We start from the raw sequence: 17,019 nt of genomic DNA on the forward strand, positions 1-17,019 counted from the left end.
TGTCAGTGGTTAAATGTACAGCCGAGTGATCAGCCCTTGTCCATCCTGAATCTATAGTACTGCTACTTCTTGATACTGCAAAAGTGGACCAAATTGCATTGTGAACTCTGTAAGATCCAACTACATATTTTAAAATTAGGGCAAGAAGGTGGTATTATAGGGCACATTGATTTCAAATACCGTTGTTACAAAATGCTCAGTGCCAGATAGCACCAATTTCTTCATGGTATATCATACATAATTTAAACTGATTTTTTTTTAGAAAAAGTATTATTTAATTGATTAATTCAAGTTAGGTCTCAGTTTAATTTTTTTGGACTCTCTGATAAATGGCCAGATTACTATTTGCTATATTATTCTAAAATGAATTTTAAATTTCAAAACCCCTCAAACAAAAGCAGAATATATTAACACGGTCCTATACTTATTTGGTTAAACATTAAGCTTCATTAAATTTAATGGCATTGAATGAATTATAGTATTTATTTACAATTGTGAAGGGCTTTTTCTAAATGTTTTTCTCTATTTCTTTCTCATTTTGAGCTGAAAAATACTACTTTATGCTTGAAGTCTCACAGCTGAATAGGTGAACTGCCAGCATTCATAAATTACAGATGGAATTTCAACTGGGTGCTGCTTTAAGTTGAATACTGTAACTCTTACTGATGAAATATGAAGACAGAGATTTCCCTCCTCACCAGTCAACAGTAAAATATGGTTCCTAAGTGAAAATCTGTTATCATATTAGATTTCACTGCTGTGTTTAACATGATGTGAAATATCTGAAGAGTTTAAAATGTGATGTGCAAATCAACATTTACTATTGGAGTCATTAACTTATGAATAAGCTTCTGGTGAACAGTACCTCTGTGCTTATATAATATTCTAGAATATCAAGAACATAATTAAGTTGCATTGATGGGGAGAGTGAAGAGTTTGCTCTCTGCAATCTCCCAATATGCAAATGAACAAATCAACACTAAATTAAGATACATGCTATTCAAATAATTAAAAATACGCATTAGATGAATATGTAGTAAATATCATTAAAATGCATGTTGGATGATTATTTGGTAAATTCAATTTAATATATTACAACGTAAAATAAACGAGTCCATAACAGTGGAGACCATATGTGAAGTGAATGTAAACAATAGATTTTCAAAAAAATTTTATTACAAATCTTGCCTTTTCACTTTGTATTTACTGCTGGAATGTGTTTTACATGGGACTGTCCTTGAAAATTACTTGGAAGCTGCAACTGATCCAAATTGCATCAACCTAGCTATTAAAAAGGGAGGAGTGGATTTAGTAGCATAACACCAGTCCTCTAGTCACTTGGTTGGTTGTCAGTAGGCTTCTGGGCCCAATTCAAGGTGCTGGTTTTAACCTATGAAGTCTTACACAGCTCATACCTGTGCATCTTTCTTGAATAGAACCAGCCCATCCTGTGAATTCATTCCTAGAAGGATGGCGAAGGGTCCCCCAACTGCATGAAGTGAAAAGTGGGGACCAGAAGTATTCTCCTACTCCATGGAACCCCTTGCTTCCTGGGGTGCAGAGCCTTCCCACTTGTTTTTTTGTTTGCAGAGGATTTGAGATCAACTTGTTCCAAATAGTTTTCAGTGAAGATGGCGGACCTGGACTATTACTGTAATGTTTATTAATTTGTGATTGTCTAACTTTATTTTGACCACACTGAGATTACCGTAAGTCACCTTGAATTGCTAGAACTAAAACAGTATAGAAATGACTAAATAAATAAATATTTATTTATTAGCAATGTTTCTGCAAATAGCCATTGTCAAGAGCTGAGTGATGTTGAATATCTTCTCTAATAACATAAATCTGCATCAATGTATCTTTTTGAAGAATTTCTCCATAATTTTACAGAAAAGGCATAGATAGTGGTTTTTTAAAGGAGTTTTCTTCTTGAAGCACGTTTTCCTAAACTGTGTTAAAGAAAAAAAGATATTAAATTGAACTGATTGGTAATAAGTTTAACTTTTCTTAACTATAGAGGGTCTTGTGACAATCCACATATCCCCAATTCATTAATGCTTCCCCCCTCAGTAGTTTTTATAGCATAAAATCTATCTGTAATACGATAACACACTGAAAACAGATCAAAGTCCCAATACTTGTGATAGGGAAAGAGAATACTGGCACATTTTTTAAAATCTCCACACTCTTTACCATGCAAATATGTTGAAATTTGGATATTTAAAAAGTTCAAAACAGCTGTAGCTATTTTTTATGTACAGTAAGAAGCAATAAAAATAACTTATTTAAGAAAAAAGATATTCAAGCTAAAATTTGTATCTTTATGTAAAACTAGTCTATGAATCCCAAAGATCATGTTCATGCATGTAAGGCAGCAGAATATGGAGTAAACTGTATAGATCCAAAGCAAATAATTTGCAAAGCAGATGAATCTTCAGTTATGAACACCAAATATTAAGAAAGTAGAGAAACATGCCTGGAAAGTTGCCGTATTAGCAGAACGTAAACAAAGAACCTGACATTCACAGGCATTAAAAACATCATTTTAAGAAACCTGAGTGAAAATTCACAGGAACATAGTGCTAAAAGAGTTAGATCCTTCATGGGCTCAGCTGACTACTAAATGCTTAGGACACCCAGCCAAGGTCAACATATGCAGCATGTTGTTGTTTCCGATTCCACACAATCCAAGTCTTCAGATGAAAAAGTTTTGGAGACCCAGGCGTGTTATTGGAAATGCTAAATTTAAGAAAAGTAACATCATATTTCCTTAAGAGGAACTTTTTATGGCAAAAGTGTGCATTGTTCTTTTAATATACCCCAAACTACTATTAAATGTTTTTCCTTGTGTTGTCAGAGTTGCCATTTTTATGAGCTTTGGCTTCTTCTTGTCCAATGAGACAAATAACTTTGTAACATCCTTGTGTAATTTTGACCATCCACATTAAGTTCATAATATCCAATACAATACTGGAGATAAACCAAGCGCTTTGAGCTGCCAATCCTAATCTGTAGAAAGCTTCTGTTCCAAACTCAGAAGCAACACTGTTATAATAAATTGGAATGACTAGGATCCTCCCTAGGAAGAACATGATGGTCATTAGCAGTCCATTGATGATGTTGGCTTTTGAAGCTTTAGAATACCCCAACACTTCAAAGAACCACCTACAAGAGAAAAAGGATTAACAGAAATCAAAACCAGAAAGGCAGTATTTATTTTCTCTAGGGCAGTCTCTGAGACCACATCCACACACCTGCTTTGCCACTCTAATCTCCCATCCTGGAAAGGGCACAAAATTTTGCTGCCTTAAATCTGGCTGCCCACACAATGCCATCCTCACCCCATATTTGGAACCGGTCTCATGCTATATGGCTGCCTCTACAGCTTGAATGTGCAACATTCTAAGGGCCATGACTGGTAGTTCCTTGGCTGAAATTCCAGCCCCATTCAACATCCTGTGAAAAGCTTCCTCCAAGTTGTACACATAATGCTTTGGTTACTCCATAACTACAATCATTCCTTTTTTCTTTCTTGTTATACCATCAACCAATTGAACTGTTTTTTGTTTTGTTTTGTTTTAAATCCTTGAAACTATGAGTTGACTGGTTATAGTGAACAGTTTTTGTCTCTCTCTGCTGCCATCTAGTGATCTTTGTAGTGTATTGATCATCTGGATTTGCACAGCATTTGGATAGATGCTGATGAAGAGCTGGAGTTTGAGAAAGGGGTTTAGCTGTGGGAAGCTGTAAGTTGCCTAAGAATATTACATGAAGAGAAATAGTGAGTTGCTAGGGCTCCTGGGAGCTGTGGTAACTGGGAAGGAAATTCCCTGTCAGGTAAGCTACAGAAGTATAAAAGAAGAGTTCTTTCAATTACACTTCCAATTACAGGTGAGAAGCCAAGAACAGGTTAGTCAATTTCAGGACTTTGAACCTCCATCGATCAATTGACTAATCCAATGTGCGGGAGGGTGTATGTGGAGTGGTTATGGAAGCCAAGGTTACAATTTGCCTAATAGCCCAAAGAGAACTGAGGGGTGGGAGACAGATCAGGGACTGGATAAAAGAGGTTGATCCAACAGAAAACTAGCAAAACCAAATGGAGCCACAAGTTCGTCAATACAGGACATTTCCTCCACATGTCTCAACACACTTGGCATTGCCCACACACAATGTCTGGAGGACAAGAGAGAAAACACCATTTCAGAATAACGATCCTAAATCTCTCCTTGAGCTGCCTCAGGTGCAGGAGAATGTGAGATAAAGTTGATGGCTCCAGACATTTCCTTTGGAAACATTTAGAAAGCCATCATCACAACAGGACATGGATAACATGAGGATTTCCCCTGTGATTTAAGATTTACAGCACTGTTAACTCTACCATTGTATCATCCCTGAATTTTTAGCTTTTATTATAGCTTTATTTGTAGTTTTAAAAAAAATCAAGTGAGATTTCTGTAGTATAAAGTCCACTGTAGTATGATTTTCATTAGTGCAACTGGAGTTCTCTTTCCCTCTGCACATCTCATATATCTGTCCCCAACTTTTTTCTTGAGTGTGCCCCAGCTCTATAGAGTAGATTTAAGGAGTGCATACAAGGACCCCAGCAGGAAGTTGACATTTCCTCCATCAGTACATTTCCTTCACTAGGTATTTATCTGATGAAATGATTTGATACAGCCTACCAACATATAACTAGATTCATAGTGAGCACAGCTTTTTGCTTCTTACCACAGTAATGGATTTTTTAAAAATACTGTAACAGCTATGACCTAAAAGTATATTTTCTTAGTTGGTAATATACTACTTTTGTTCTTTGTGGTAAATAAGAATAAACAGAAACACAGCAATGAGGCATTGGTTCTTAACTAAATAGATGAAATCCCTAAACAAATAACAGTACAAAGAATATTCTATTTTAGCCCACGGGAATGCATAGGTGCAGGAAAAGGGGTTTTGCCTCATTTCTCTCATCTTCCTTCATGTAAACAGACAAAAGCCAAATTCACAGAATATATTCTTATGCTATGGAAATATGCACAATAGCTGCTCTCCTCAGGTACATCTATTCTGATAAAGTAGGAAATATTCCTTCTCCCAGTGTGATTTTGTTCATGTTATCTCCTAGTCCACTATAGTTGCTGCATTCTACAGCTGCATGGATAGAAGTCAAGAAAGGTGTAATAGTTTTTTCTGCATATCCGTCCAGAAACAGGAAGTGAAATACTGTAAACTTAAAGCAAGATCTAACAAAGCATTGAATTTTGCCACATATCTCTTCAAAGTTTCCTTTACACATTATCAGGGATCATTATGTAAATGCAAGTGCATTAGGCCTATGAGAAATTTCAGTTTTTCGATAATTTATCTGGCGTTAAATACCATCGATACATCATTTTGTAGAAGTTTAATTTTAGATTGTAACTGTAAATTTTAATCCCCTCGTCCACATCTTTTCCCATTTCTCTACCATAATATTATAACCAAAGTTACTTGCCCATTTGATTATACAATCCTTTACTTGTTCGTCCTCTAAATTTAAACCTAGTAGCATTTTGTACATTTTGGTGATAATAAGGTCATCATTCACACATAATTGCTTTTCAAACTCCGTTTTTTCATTTCTAAATTTATAATTCTTTATATCTAATTTGTAATGTTCATTTAATTGCATATATGTGAACCAATGGCATGGGTACCCTTCTAATTTTTCTCTTGTTTTAAATACCAGTTTATCTGTTTCATAGTTTAATAAGTCTTTATATCTTGACCATTTTTCCCCCTTTCCAATAGTTCCCTTCCTTACAAATGCCTCTTGTGGAGATATCCACATTGGTATATCTGGGGTTAGTCTTTTTTTATATTTATCCCAAACCTTTAATACAGCCTTTCTAATAATGTGATTTCTAAAGTCCCTATTCACATTAACTTTGCCATACCATATATATGCATGCCATCCAAATCTCAAATCATGCCCCTCTAATTGTAACAATTTTTGATTTTCCAGCATTATCCAGTCTCTCACCCACAGAAAGCAACATGCTTCATAACATAATTTTAAATCTGGTAACCCTAATCCTCCCCTCTCTTTGGCATCCTGTAATAATTTAAACTTAATTCTAGGTTTTTTCCCTTGCCAAACAAATTTTGAAATATCTTTTTGCCATTGTTTAAATATTGTCTGAGTTATTAAAATTGGTAATGTTTGAACTAAAAATAACATCCTGGGTAACATTCATTTTAATTATAGATATCCTCCCTAAAAGAGATAAATGAAGTTTTTCCCATCTTATCATATCCTGTTTAATCTCATTCCAGATTTTGCTATAATTATTTTGAAATAAAAGTTTTTAGCCGATATATTTATTCCTAAATACCTAATTTTTTTTCCACTTTAAAACCTGTCTTTTTCATCAATATTTCCTGATTCTCTTTGTCATATTCTTAACATTTGTTTTTTATTTACTTTGAAACCTGCTAATATTCCAAAGTCTTTCAGTTTCTTCATTAAATAATCCACTGAATCTAAAGGGTTTTGTAGAATTAAAACTAAATCATCTGCAAATGCTCTTAACTTGAAAACTTCTTGTTTAATTTTTAGTCCCTTTATTTGCTTATCTTCTCTTATATCCCTATTAAGAACTTCTAAAACTAAAATAAATAACAAAAGTGATAAAGGACATCCTTGTCTTGTTCCTTTTTCTATATCACAGTATTCTGTTAGTTCATTTATTATGATTTTGGCCCTTTGGGTTTTATAAATTGATTTAATTCCTTTTACAAATGTTTCTCCAAATTCCATTTTTTCCAAAACTTTAAACATGAAAATCCAATTTAAATTGTCAAAAGCTTTTTCTGCATCTAAAAAAGTAAGGGCTATCTGGTGTTTGTTATGATACTGCGCATATTCCAAAATATCCAAAACTATTTTTACATTATCCTTTGATTGTCGCTTAGGGAGGAAACCACTTTGATCCTATTCTATAATTTTTTGTAAAATTACTTTCAACCTTCCTGCCAATATTGATGTAAATATTTTATAATCATTATTTAAAAGTGATATTGGTCTATATCACTTTATCTACATTATCAAAAATGTTTAAAAATGTATCAAATAAATGTTGGAAATGTGCGCAAGAGGAGGGAACATTTTACCATTTATGGTGGACTTGTAATAAAGCAAAGAAATATTGGGAACAGATTTATATAATTATTCAAAAAAATTTGAAGGTAAATATAGTAAAAAAAAAACAATTATTTTTATTAGGAATGGAGGAAGAACTAAGAAAAAAATATGGAGATTTGTTGTTATATATGATTACTGCAGCAAGAATTTTATATACTCAACATTGGAAAAGAGATTATATACCAACAATAGAAGAACGGATGATTAAATTATTAGACTTAGCACAAATGGCAAAAGTGACATTTCTGATGAAAGATAAAAATACTTTGAGATTTAAGGAATTATGGCAACCACTTCTTGATTACCTGCTTATAACTGAACAAAATGAAGCTATGACTGGGTTTTTTATATTAATGAATTAAATAGAAATAATGGTAATATAAGGGTAAATAGAGAAAAGAGATTACAAAAGGCAAATATAAGTATATCTATAGCTATGATAGTTGGAAACTTTTTTTCTCTCAATAGAAAATATTTTGTTTTGTTGTTTTGTCTTACTATATTTGTTGTACCATGACTTTTTGTATATAGACTATACTATAACTGTAAATGTATTTTAATAAAGGATATAATAAAATTAAGCAATTTTAGTTTTTCTTCTTGAATATGGCAGCACATCATCTATTTAAAACTTTCGTAACAGACACTGAGGTTCCTCTGAAGTGATCTTCTAGTAAAACTACCCAAAAGATTCAGGAAGAAAGGAAAAGAACTTATGTTTGGTTTAGATAGTTGTACCTTGCTTTTTATAATTTCTGTTGACAATTTCAAAAGAGTAATTGAATTGCTTATAGATGTCAGGGAGTACAAGTGAAGAGAACATCTTGACTATTTTCCTTTTGTTAATGATACAAGCAATCTAAGTTGTTACTACAGGTAAAAATATGCATTCACCAACTATATCTGTGTTAGTGAAGACCTGACTGTACTTTTATCATGAGGAATAGAGCTTCACTTCAAAGCAGCAAAAACAAATAGCAATGATGACATAGCTTCTGAGAACAGCTGTAGAAAGAAATTGTTTCTTTGAAACCAACTTGAAGCCAAACTGCAGATATTACTTTTGCACCTTATGCTATGCTGCAGAAGTAGCAACAAAAAGGATTCATTGTTTGCAATGGGCCTAATACCTTCTAATAGCAGTAATAAAATGACCTAGAGTAACTCTTTGCATGACAGAGAAAGCAAACAAAATAAAAAATATTTTAATATAGTAACAAGGCAGAGAGGTTAAGCTCACTTACTCTTCATTCTAATGCTATAAAACCCTTACTTTACTTACTGTCTTGGCCAAAACTAAGGGAAAATGACAACATAAAGTAACACTAAAAGGATTAGACTGTTAAGACTTAAAAGGAAACACTATTTCTAAACATAAAGTCTGAGATGAAAGTAAAGCCATTAATTATTCAAAATTAGTAAAAGAAGACAAGGAGTTAATGCCATCAAACTATAAGTAGCAATGGCCAAAGTTGGATGGAAGGACAGAAAGACAGACAGACACTGTAGGTTGTATAAAATACTATTTACAAATGCAGTCATGCAGAACGTTCATCCTTTTGTTTTGTGGAACATACAGAAGTTAAATAAACAGTATGATATGATGTTACTCTATAGAACATTTCAAAAATTAATTTTTAGATCTCACTATGTAGGCATGCTTGGTACCAAATGGATCATGCTTTTGACTTTATTTTAACAAGTTTTGACATATCTCAGATTATATAGTACAGTAGCAGATATGAACAAACCACAGAACAAGAATGAAATAAGCTTGCAAGAGACAGAAGCATACAGTGCTTGAAAATACATGCAACTTGAAAGTTGCCCCTTTTTACTAAGTAAAGTACCTATTCCAAGACTCATTGCACAAGGAAAAAAAAATCTCAACCTGTTATTTAGATAAAAGCCTCCTTTCTGCTTGGTTAAAAAGCCTTGCATGGAAATTTAGATAAATAACAAAATGGTTATTGGTTTTAGTTTGAATAGTCCTTTTTTAGAAACTATGAGTATCAACTGCTAGAAGAAATTGAATTACTTCATAATAAAATGTTATTTTATTAAGGTCCTCTAGCAATCATAAAGTTTTTTAAAAACTCCATTACTCAATTAATTAGTATCTTTAAGTCATTTTCATTAACACTTTTGCTAAAACAGCAGTGACCAGAGAGGGTTTTAATTTTAGAAAACAGTGATATTGTATCACAGTAGATAGCAAACTACAAAAATACTGTATTGTTTTTACAATACAATCCAAGAATGCTAATTTTATAAATATATGTATAGAAATAAATATATATTTGATCACCAACAAGTTAACAACATGGCTATAGCACTAGCATTCTTTTTAAAAAAGGGTCCTAATAAACTAATTCTACTTTATTGTAAAGCTACATTAACAGAATATTGCAAGTCTGAAAATACAATTCTCCAACCATAGAACTTTTTACTACAAATTAAGAATCTGGAGCTATCTGCAATTAGTAAGTCCATCTGTTCTGGACTGAATTTCAGTCTACCATAAATTGACTGAATTAAAATCACCATAAATTACAGTGAGTATGTATTTGATTCAAAATGTTGTTCTAATGTAAATTAAAACATAGCTTTCATCACACAAAGTACCAACCTACTGCACTGCCAGTACGGAGAAAAACAGCAGATCATATATGTAGAAATAATGCAGCTGAATGCAATTCTGCTTACCAATTAGAATAAAAAAAGCAGTACTAGAAGCACCTGCCTGGAGCAGTGGACATCTGTTAGATCAGTAGCCACTGAACTACATTTAGCAAGCTAAAAGGTAATGTAAGAATAACTTATAGGAAATATCACCTACCGCTGATTCACAAAAGGGGTAGAGAATTCTGCAAGCAGACGAAAATTGGCAAAATACGCCAATAATCCTCTATCCTAGGAAAAGGAAGTAGAAAAACAAATAAAAAAACACAGTTCGAAGTCTTATAAAAGAAACACATCATAAAAAACTTCCAAATACTAATATTTTATTCTGATATAAAATAATACAAGTATAGTGAATACACAATTACATAGATCACTATTTAGAAAAATGTTATCAAGTCCTTCAGTCCTCTCTCTCATGAATCTAGTACACTCACCTAACACATCTTCTAATCAGTATTACAAAGATCCTACATCAACTACACTGCGTGCACAATTATTAGGCAAGTTGTATTTTTGAGGATGAATTTCATTATTGAACAACTATGGTGCTCTCGGTCAATCCAAAATGTTAATAAACCTCAAACCTGAATATTTAAGAAAGTAAAAGTGAGGTTTTGGCTTTCTTAGGAGCATATCTATGTGTGCACAATTATTGGGCAACTATTAGTGTGCAGAATTATTATGCAACTAAATGAAAAATGAAAATTCCCCCATCTCACTCATTTAGTTTTATCTGTTAAAGTGAGAATAATCAACAAACAACTCAAAATTTACAAATAAACGTTTCTGACATTTCAAACAAAAAATCAGTGACCAATATAGCCACCCTTCTTTGCAATAACAGTCATAAGCCTTCCATTCATGGAGTCTGTCAGTTTCTTGATCTGTTGACGATCAACTTTTTGTGCAGCAGCAACCACAACCTCCCAGACACTGTTCAGAGAGGTGTACTGTTTTCCTTCACCATAAATCTCCCATATGAGAAGGGCCCACAAGTTCTCAATAGGGTTTAGGTCAGGTGAGGAAGGGGGCCATGTCATTATTCTTTCATCTTTGAGGCCTTTACTGGCTAGCCACGTAGTGGAGTACTTCGATGCATGTGATGGCCATTGTCCTGCAGAAACATCATGGTCTTCTTGAAAGATGCAGACTTTTTCCTGTACCACTGCTTGAAGAAAGTGTCTTCTAAAAACTGGCAGTAGGTTTGGGAGTTGATTTTGAGTCCATCTTCAACCCAAAAAGGTCCAACTAGCTCATCTTTAATAATACCAGCCCATAACAGTACCCCACCTCCACCTTGCTGGCATCTGCGTCGAAGTGGAGCTCTGTGCCCGTTACTGATCCAGCCACGGGCCCATCCATCTGGTCTGTCAAGAGTCACTCTCATCTCATCAGTCCATAAAACCTTTGAAAAATCTGTCTTCAGATATTTCTTGGCCCAGTCTTGTGGTTTCAACTTATGTGTCTTGTTCAGTGGTGGTCAAGTTTCAGCCTTCCTTACCTTGGCCATGTCTCTGAGCACTGAACACCTTGTACTTCTGGGCACTCCAGGTAGGTTGCAGTTCTGGAATATGACAGCACTGGAGGATAATGGGTTCCTGGTAGCTTCACATTTGATTCTTCTCAAATCTTTGGCAGCTAATTTGCGTCTTTTTTTTCTCAACACATTTCTTGCGACCCTGTTGACTATTTGCAACAAAACGTTTGATGGTTCTGTGGTCACGCCCCAATATCTTAGCAATTTCAAGAATGCTGCATCCCTCTGAAAGACTTTTGACAATTTTTTACTTTTCAGAGTCAGTTAAATCTCTTTTTTGGCCCATTTTGCCTGAGGAAAAGAAGCTGCCTAATAATTATGCACACCTTGATATAGGATGTTGATCTCCTTAGGCCACACCCTCCCTCATTACACAAATACACATCACCTGATATGCTTATATCCAATAAGCATTCAGGTTTATACAGCTTGGAGGTGGACAATATGCATAAAAATGATGATATGGTCAAAATACTCACTTGCCTAATAATTGTGCACACAGTGTATGTTATTAAAAACTAGTGAGAAAAATCATTTGACAACAATAACTTCACTAGTTTAAATTCATGTAGGTTTTTTTCCCCACATGGCATATAAATGATCTTACTGTTGAATAAAGGCTGCTATTGTCAATGCCCTGATCTCTGAATTTCCATGTTGCTGTGCATTCTATATACGATTGAAATCTGCAATTGGTTCAGTATGCTATCAACAATACTGATTTTTGGTGTTAGCTATAAAGATTTGTGAATGGTCTATTGTTTGCCAAATTTACATCTAAGTTAAATTCTAGATCTTGCTGTTTAAAGTTTTACACTCTAACTCCAATATACTTGAAAAAGGACAAGTGTGAAAGGCTAAGCCTATTAATTGAAGGGTTATTGATGAACAAGGGATGTGTTGACTATGAGACATTGTGACTACACCTGCCTTTGTAAGCATACATGATAAGCAATTTATAGATGGTTTTGATAACCAGGCCACTGCAACTAAGTGATACATTTTCTTTATACATAAGATAATCTGATTTAGACTACTGCTTTTGAATAAAAGGGAAGCAGGGCTAAAATAATTCAGCCCACAAATAATAGTTAATAGCTTAGTGAAACTGGTAGACTGATTTTCAGTCCAGAACAGATGGACTTACTAATTGCAGATAGCTCGAGATTCTTAAAATTGTAGTAAAAAGTTCTATGGCAGGAGAATTATACTTTCAGACTTGCAAGATTCTGTTAATGTAGATTTACAATAAAGTAGAATTAGTTTATCTGATTGTGTTTCTTGTCTGGTCTACCTGGTAAGGCTGACATCAATCTTGCAAGTCTGAAAGTACAAATCTCCTGCTGTCACTTTTACAGCCCAAGAACTTAGGGCGGGTCCCTTCTGAGCTTCTTGCTCCACCCACTATGCAGCTGCGGGCTATGCTGTCTCTTATCTGACAGTTCCCTAGGCAGCATCTCTTTGCCCCACCTCCCAAGGTCTTTTCCACATACCATTAGTCCTTGACTTAGGATGGTAATTGGGACCAGAATTTCTATCACTAAGCGATGTGGTCATAAAGTGTGACCACATGACTTAGCAATGGCAATTCCTGCAATCTCAGTTGCCATCGTTAACTGAATCCCATGGTTGTTAGGCGAGGCAACTTCCTGCTAGCTCCCACAACCAAAGTCAGTGGGGAAGCCAGCAAGTTGCAAGTCCCAGACCCGCAGGCGGTGGCTGCTGCTGAGTGGAGGAGGGAATGAGGGGGCGCATGAGAGTGTGGGGGAGGGCCAGGGAGGGTGCACAAGGGTATGAGGGAGTGTGCAAGAGGCACGGGCCAGGGAGAGTATGCGAGGTGCTGCACAGGTCAGGGAGGGTGCGTGAGGGGGTGCATGAGAGGTGCTGTGTCAGGGGGAGAGTTTGAGAGTGCGAGGGGATGCGAGAGTGCAAGGTGGTTGGGGAGAGTGTGTGAGGGGATGCAAGAGGCACAGGGAGGGTCAATGGGGGGGCATGAGTAGCCTGCATGAGTGCAGAAGGGCTGGGGAGGCTGCAAAGGTGGGGGAGACTTGCGACCTTCCCTGCTGGCTTCCCCATTGACTTTCTGGGGAAGCCAGCATGGAAGCTTCTAAATGGCAATCACATGATCATAGGACATTGGCAACTGGTTGTAAGTACAAACGGGTTGCCAAGCACCCAGATCACAATCACGTGACTGTGGGGGTGCTGGGACGGTCAGAACTCCAAGGACCAGTGGTAACCACCATTTGTTCAGAGCCAACATAACTTGGAACAGTTGCTGACTTAATGGTCGTATGTTGAGGACTACCTGTATAGCAAGAACTAGTTCTCTGGTTACTTTGCAAGATACAAAACAGAGCCTATTCCAGGAAGAACCTATATTAGAATCAGTACTATACTAGCAACAAAGACACAGCTGCCAACCTGAGTCCCATGATTTGGCTCCTTGTCAGCAATAGTAGAGAATGACTGACTTATTTTCAGGTGTGAGGAGGAAGCAGCTGTGAGAATTCTAGAGGCTGAATTTCCAGATTGCAACCATGGATGCTAATATGTCTATCTTAGTATTACTGAATCTCTATACCTGAATCTATTATTTTCAGATTATTTTTTAAAAAAAATAATTAAGTGGGAAGCGCTCATCTGCCAATAAAAAAGTACTAAACTGAACTAGTAGAGAATATCCTGGAAGACAGATGGGACGGTTGGAGCAACCTGATCAGTTTGCTTTCTGGTAAATGGGTGCTTTGTGACAAATCATGTACACCATGGCAACCATTTTGTCAGCATGTATGTGACACACTATCATATGTGTTCACCAGACCTCCCAAATTAGAAACCCATTATCTAGAGGAAAGATATTGGAAAGAAACTTTGAAGAAGACACAAGTTAAAAAAAGCAAAGAAGTTGGCAATTTAGAGTATTAGTGGTCTTAATAAAAGGATTGCGGTAGAAATTTTATTAATGACAATCAGTTAAGATCATTAAAACATTTGAAGAATGTACATCCTATATTATATAAGAGCAAGGGAGAAATCTAAATCATTTCCATTACTTATAGAAAATAATTGTATTAAAGTATATAAGTGTAACACTCAATGTTCATTAGATATATTTACAATGAGATACAGTCAGGACCAGAAATATTGGAACAAGGATAACTGTTTTGGCATTTGGCCTCTGTACACCACCACTTTGAAGTTGAAAGGAAACACACTCAGATGGGAGCAAAGTCAGGACTTTCAGCTGTAATTCAAGGGGTTTGACAAAAGTGGGGCACTAACTATTCACAAAGTACAGCCAGTGGCATACACACACACCCATTGTTGGTGGCTCATAAGTAGTGAAATGAATGGCTGACAAGCAGCTGCATGGCCAGGTATGGCCTGTTTCCTGGGTATCCCATGACCAATCAAGCAGATAAAAGACCTGGAGGTGGTTCTGAGTATTACATCTGCATTTGGTAGCTCTTCACTGGAACTCTCAACATGCAGTCCAAAGAGGTGTCCATGAGAATGAAGGAGGCCATCATTAGGCTGAGAAAACAAAATAAACCCATCAGAGAGATAGCAAAAACATTAAGAGTGGATACAACAGTTTGGAACATCCTGAAAAAGAAGGAATTAACTGGCAAGCTCAGCAACAGCAAAAGGCCTGGAAGACAACTAAAGTGGATGACTGCAGAATTCTGCTCATGGTGAAGAGGAACCCTTTCACAACATCTAGCCAGGTCAAGAACACTCTTGAGGAGGTAGGCATGTCATTGTCAACATCTACAGTCAAGAGATGGCTTCATGAATGTAAAGACAGAGGCTTCACAACAAGGTGCAAACCACTGGTAACGCTCAAGAACAGAAAGGCCAGATTAGACTTTGCCAGCAAACACCTAAAAAAGCCTGCCCAGTTCTGGAATAAGATTATTTGGACTGATGAAACCAAGATTAACTTGCACCAGAATGATGGGAAAAGTATGGAGAAGGAAAGGATCAGCTCATGATCCAAAGCATACCACATCATCTGTCAAACATGGTGGAGGCAGTGTTATGGCATGGGCATGTATGGCTGCCAATGGAACCGGGTCACTGGTGTTTATTGGTGACCTGACTGCTGATAAAAGCAGCAGGATGAATTCTGAAGTGTATAGCGCTATACTTTCTGCTCAGATTCAGCCACATGCTGCCAATCTGATAGGACACCGCTTCATATTGCAGAAGGATAATGACCCAAAACATACAGCAAAAGCTACCCAAGAGTTTCTCAAGGCAAAGAAGTGGGATGTTCTTCAATGGCCAAGTCAGTCGCCTGATCTCAACCCAATAGAGCATGCTTTTCACTTACTGAAGACAAGACTGAAGGCAGAAAGACCCACAAACAAGCAGCTGAAGGCAGCTGCAGTAAAGGCCTGGCAAAGCATCTTGAGAGGGGAAACTCAGCATGTGGTCATGTCCATGGGTTCCAGACTTCAGGCACTCATTGACTGCAAAGGATTTTCATCCAGGTATTAAAGGCGATACGCGGTGGCGCTGCAGGTTAAACCGCTGAGCTGTCGATCGGAAGGTCGGCGGTTCGAAACCGCGCAGCGGGGTGAGCTCCCATTGCTAGTCCCAGCTCCTGCTCACCTAGCAGTTCGAAAACATGCAAATGTGAGTAGATTAATAGGTACCGCTTCGGCGGGAAGGTAACGGCGTTCCGTGTAGTCATGACGGCCACATGACCATGGAAGTGTCTACGGACAACGCCGGCTCTAACGGCTTAGAAACGGAGATGAGCACCGCCCCCTAGAGTCGGACATGACTGGACTTTACGTCAAGGGAAACCTTTACCTTTACCTATGTTTGTAATGATGTTGGTTTGTTCCATTACTTATGAGCCACCAACGATAGGGGGGGGTGTATGCCACTGGCTGTACTTCCTGAATGGTTAGTGCCCCACTTTTGTCAAACCCCTTGAATTACAGCTGAAAGTCCTGACTTCGCTCCCATCTGGGTGTGTTTCCTTTCAACTTCAAAGTGGTGGTGTACAGAGGCCAAATGCCAAGACAGTTATCCTTGTTCCAGTATTTCTGGTCCTCACTGTAGATTTCAGTGAAAGCATTAGCACTTATCTTAGAAAAAGATTTTCAGCATGTACAATAAATATATTTCACAAATAATGAGAAATCAAATTGACTTGTTATTGATTATGTGGCCAAAATATTGATAAAAGTTTGGTACAAATCATAATATTTCTTTGTGGTACATACACAGATAAACAAAGTATAGCTAGATGAGCAATTTAAATAATGCTTTCCATCCCCCCAAAAGATAGGCAGGGGCTAGTAAAGCTCAGGAGATACTATCAAACATGTTCAGGAAGAAATGGAGTTTTACCACTTTGCTCAAATCAGAAACTCCTCAGGAAAAAAAGCCTCAATCATATACAACAAACTTAGAAGCTTCTGTGCATTTGTATAAACTCTGGTTTCAGTTTACTAAGACAAGGTTCTCTTTGCCATTCATTCTCCTGAAATCTTGCATCCCAACTGTTCATAATCACAGAAAAAATAAAACACTGTGTGGAGGATATTACAAAAAATATGTGTATAACACTGTCATTACCTAATTGTTA

At 36.5% G+C, this 17,019-nt stretch overlaps 1 protein-coding gene across 1 annotated transcript in view; it reads right to left on the reverse strand.

The window, feature by feature from the left end:
- Positions 1-1,758: 1,758 nt before the first annotated feature.
- TLCD4 (TLC domain containing 4) overlaps positions 1,759-17,019 on the reverse strand; it is a 36,026-nt gene continuing 20,765 nt past the window's right edge. Inside the window, exons 6-7 of the mRNA XM_063298282.1 lie at positions 10,029-10,102; positions 1,759-3,168 (exon numbers count right to left, since the gene is read on the reverse strand). Of these exons, the coding sequence (XP_063154352.1) occupies positions 2,835-3,168; positions 10,029-10,102 (408 nt within the window). The 3' untranslated portion in view covers positions 1,759-2,834. The remainder of the gene's footprint in view (positions 3,169-10,028; positions 10,103-17,019) is intronic.

This window comes from Candoia aspera, chromosome 3 (assembly GCF_035149785.1).
Source record: "Candoia aspera isolate rCanAsp1 chromosome 3, rCanAsp1.hap2, whole genome shotgun sequence".
Lineage (NCBI taxonomy): Eukaryota > Metazoa > Chordata > Lepidosauria > Squamata > Boidae > Candoia > Candoia aspera.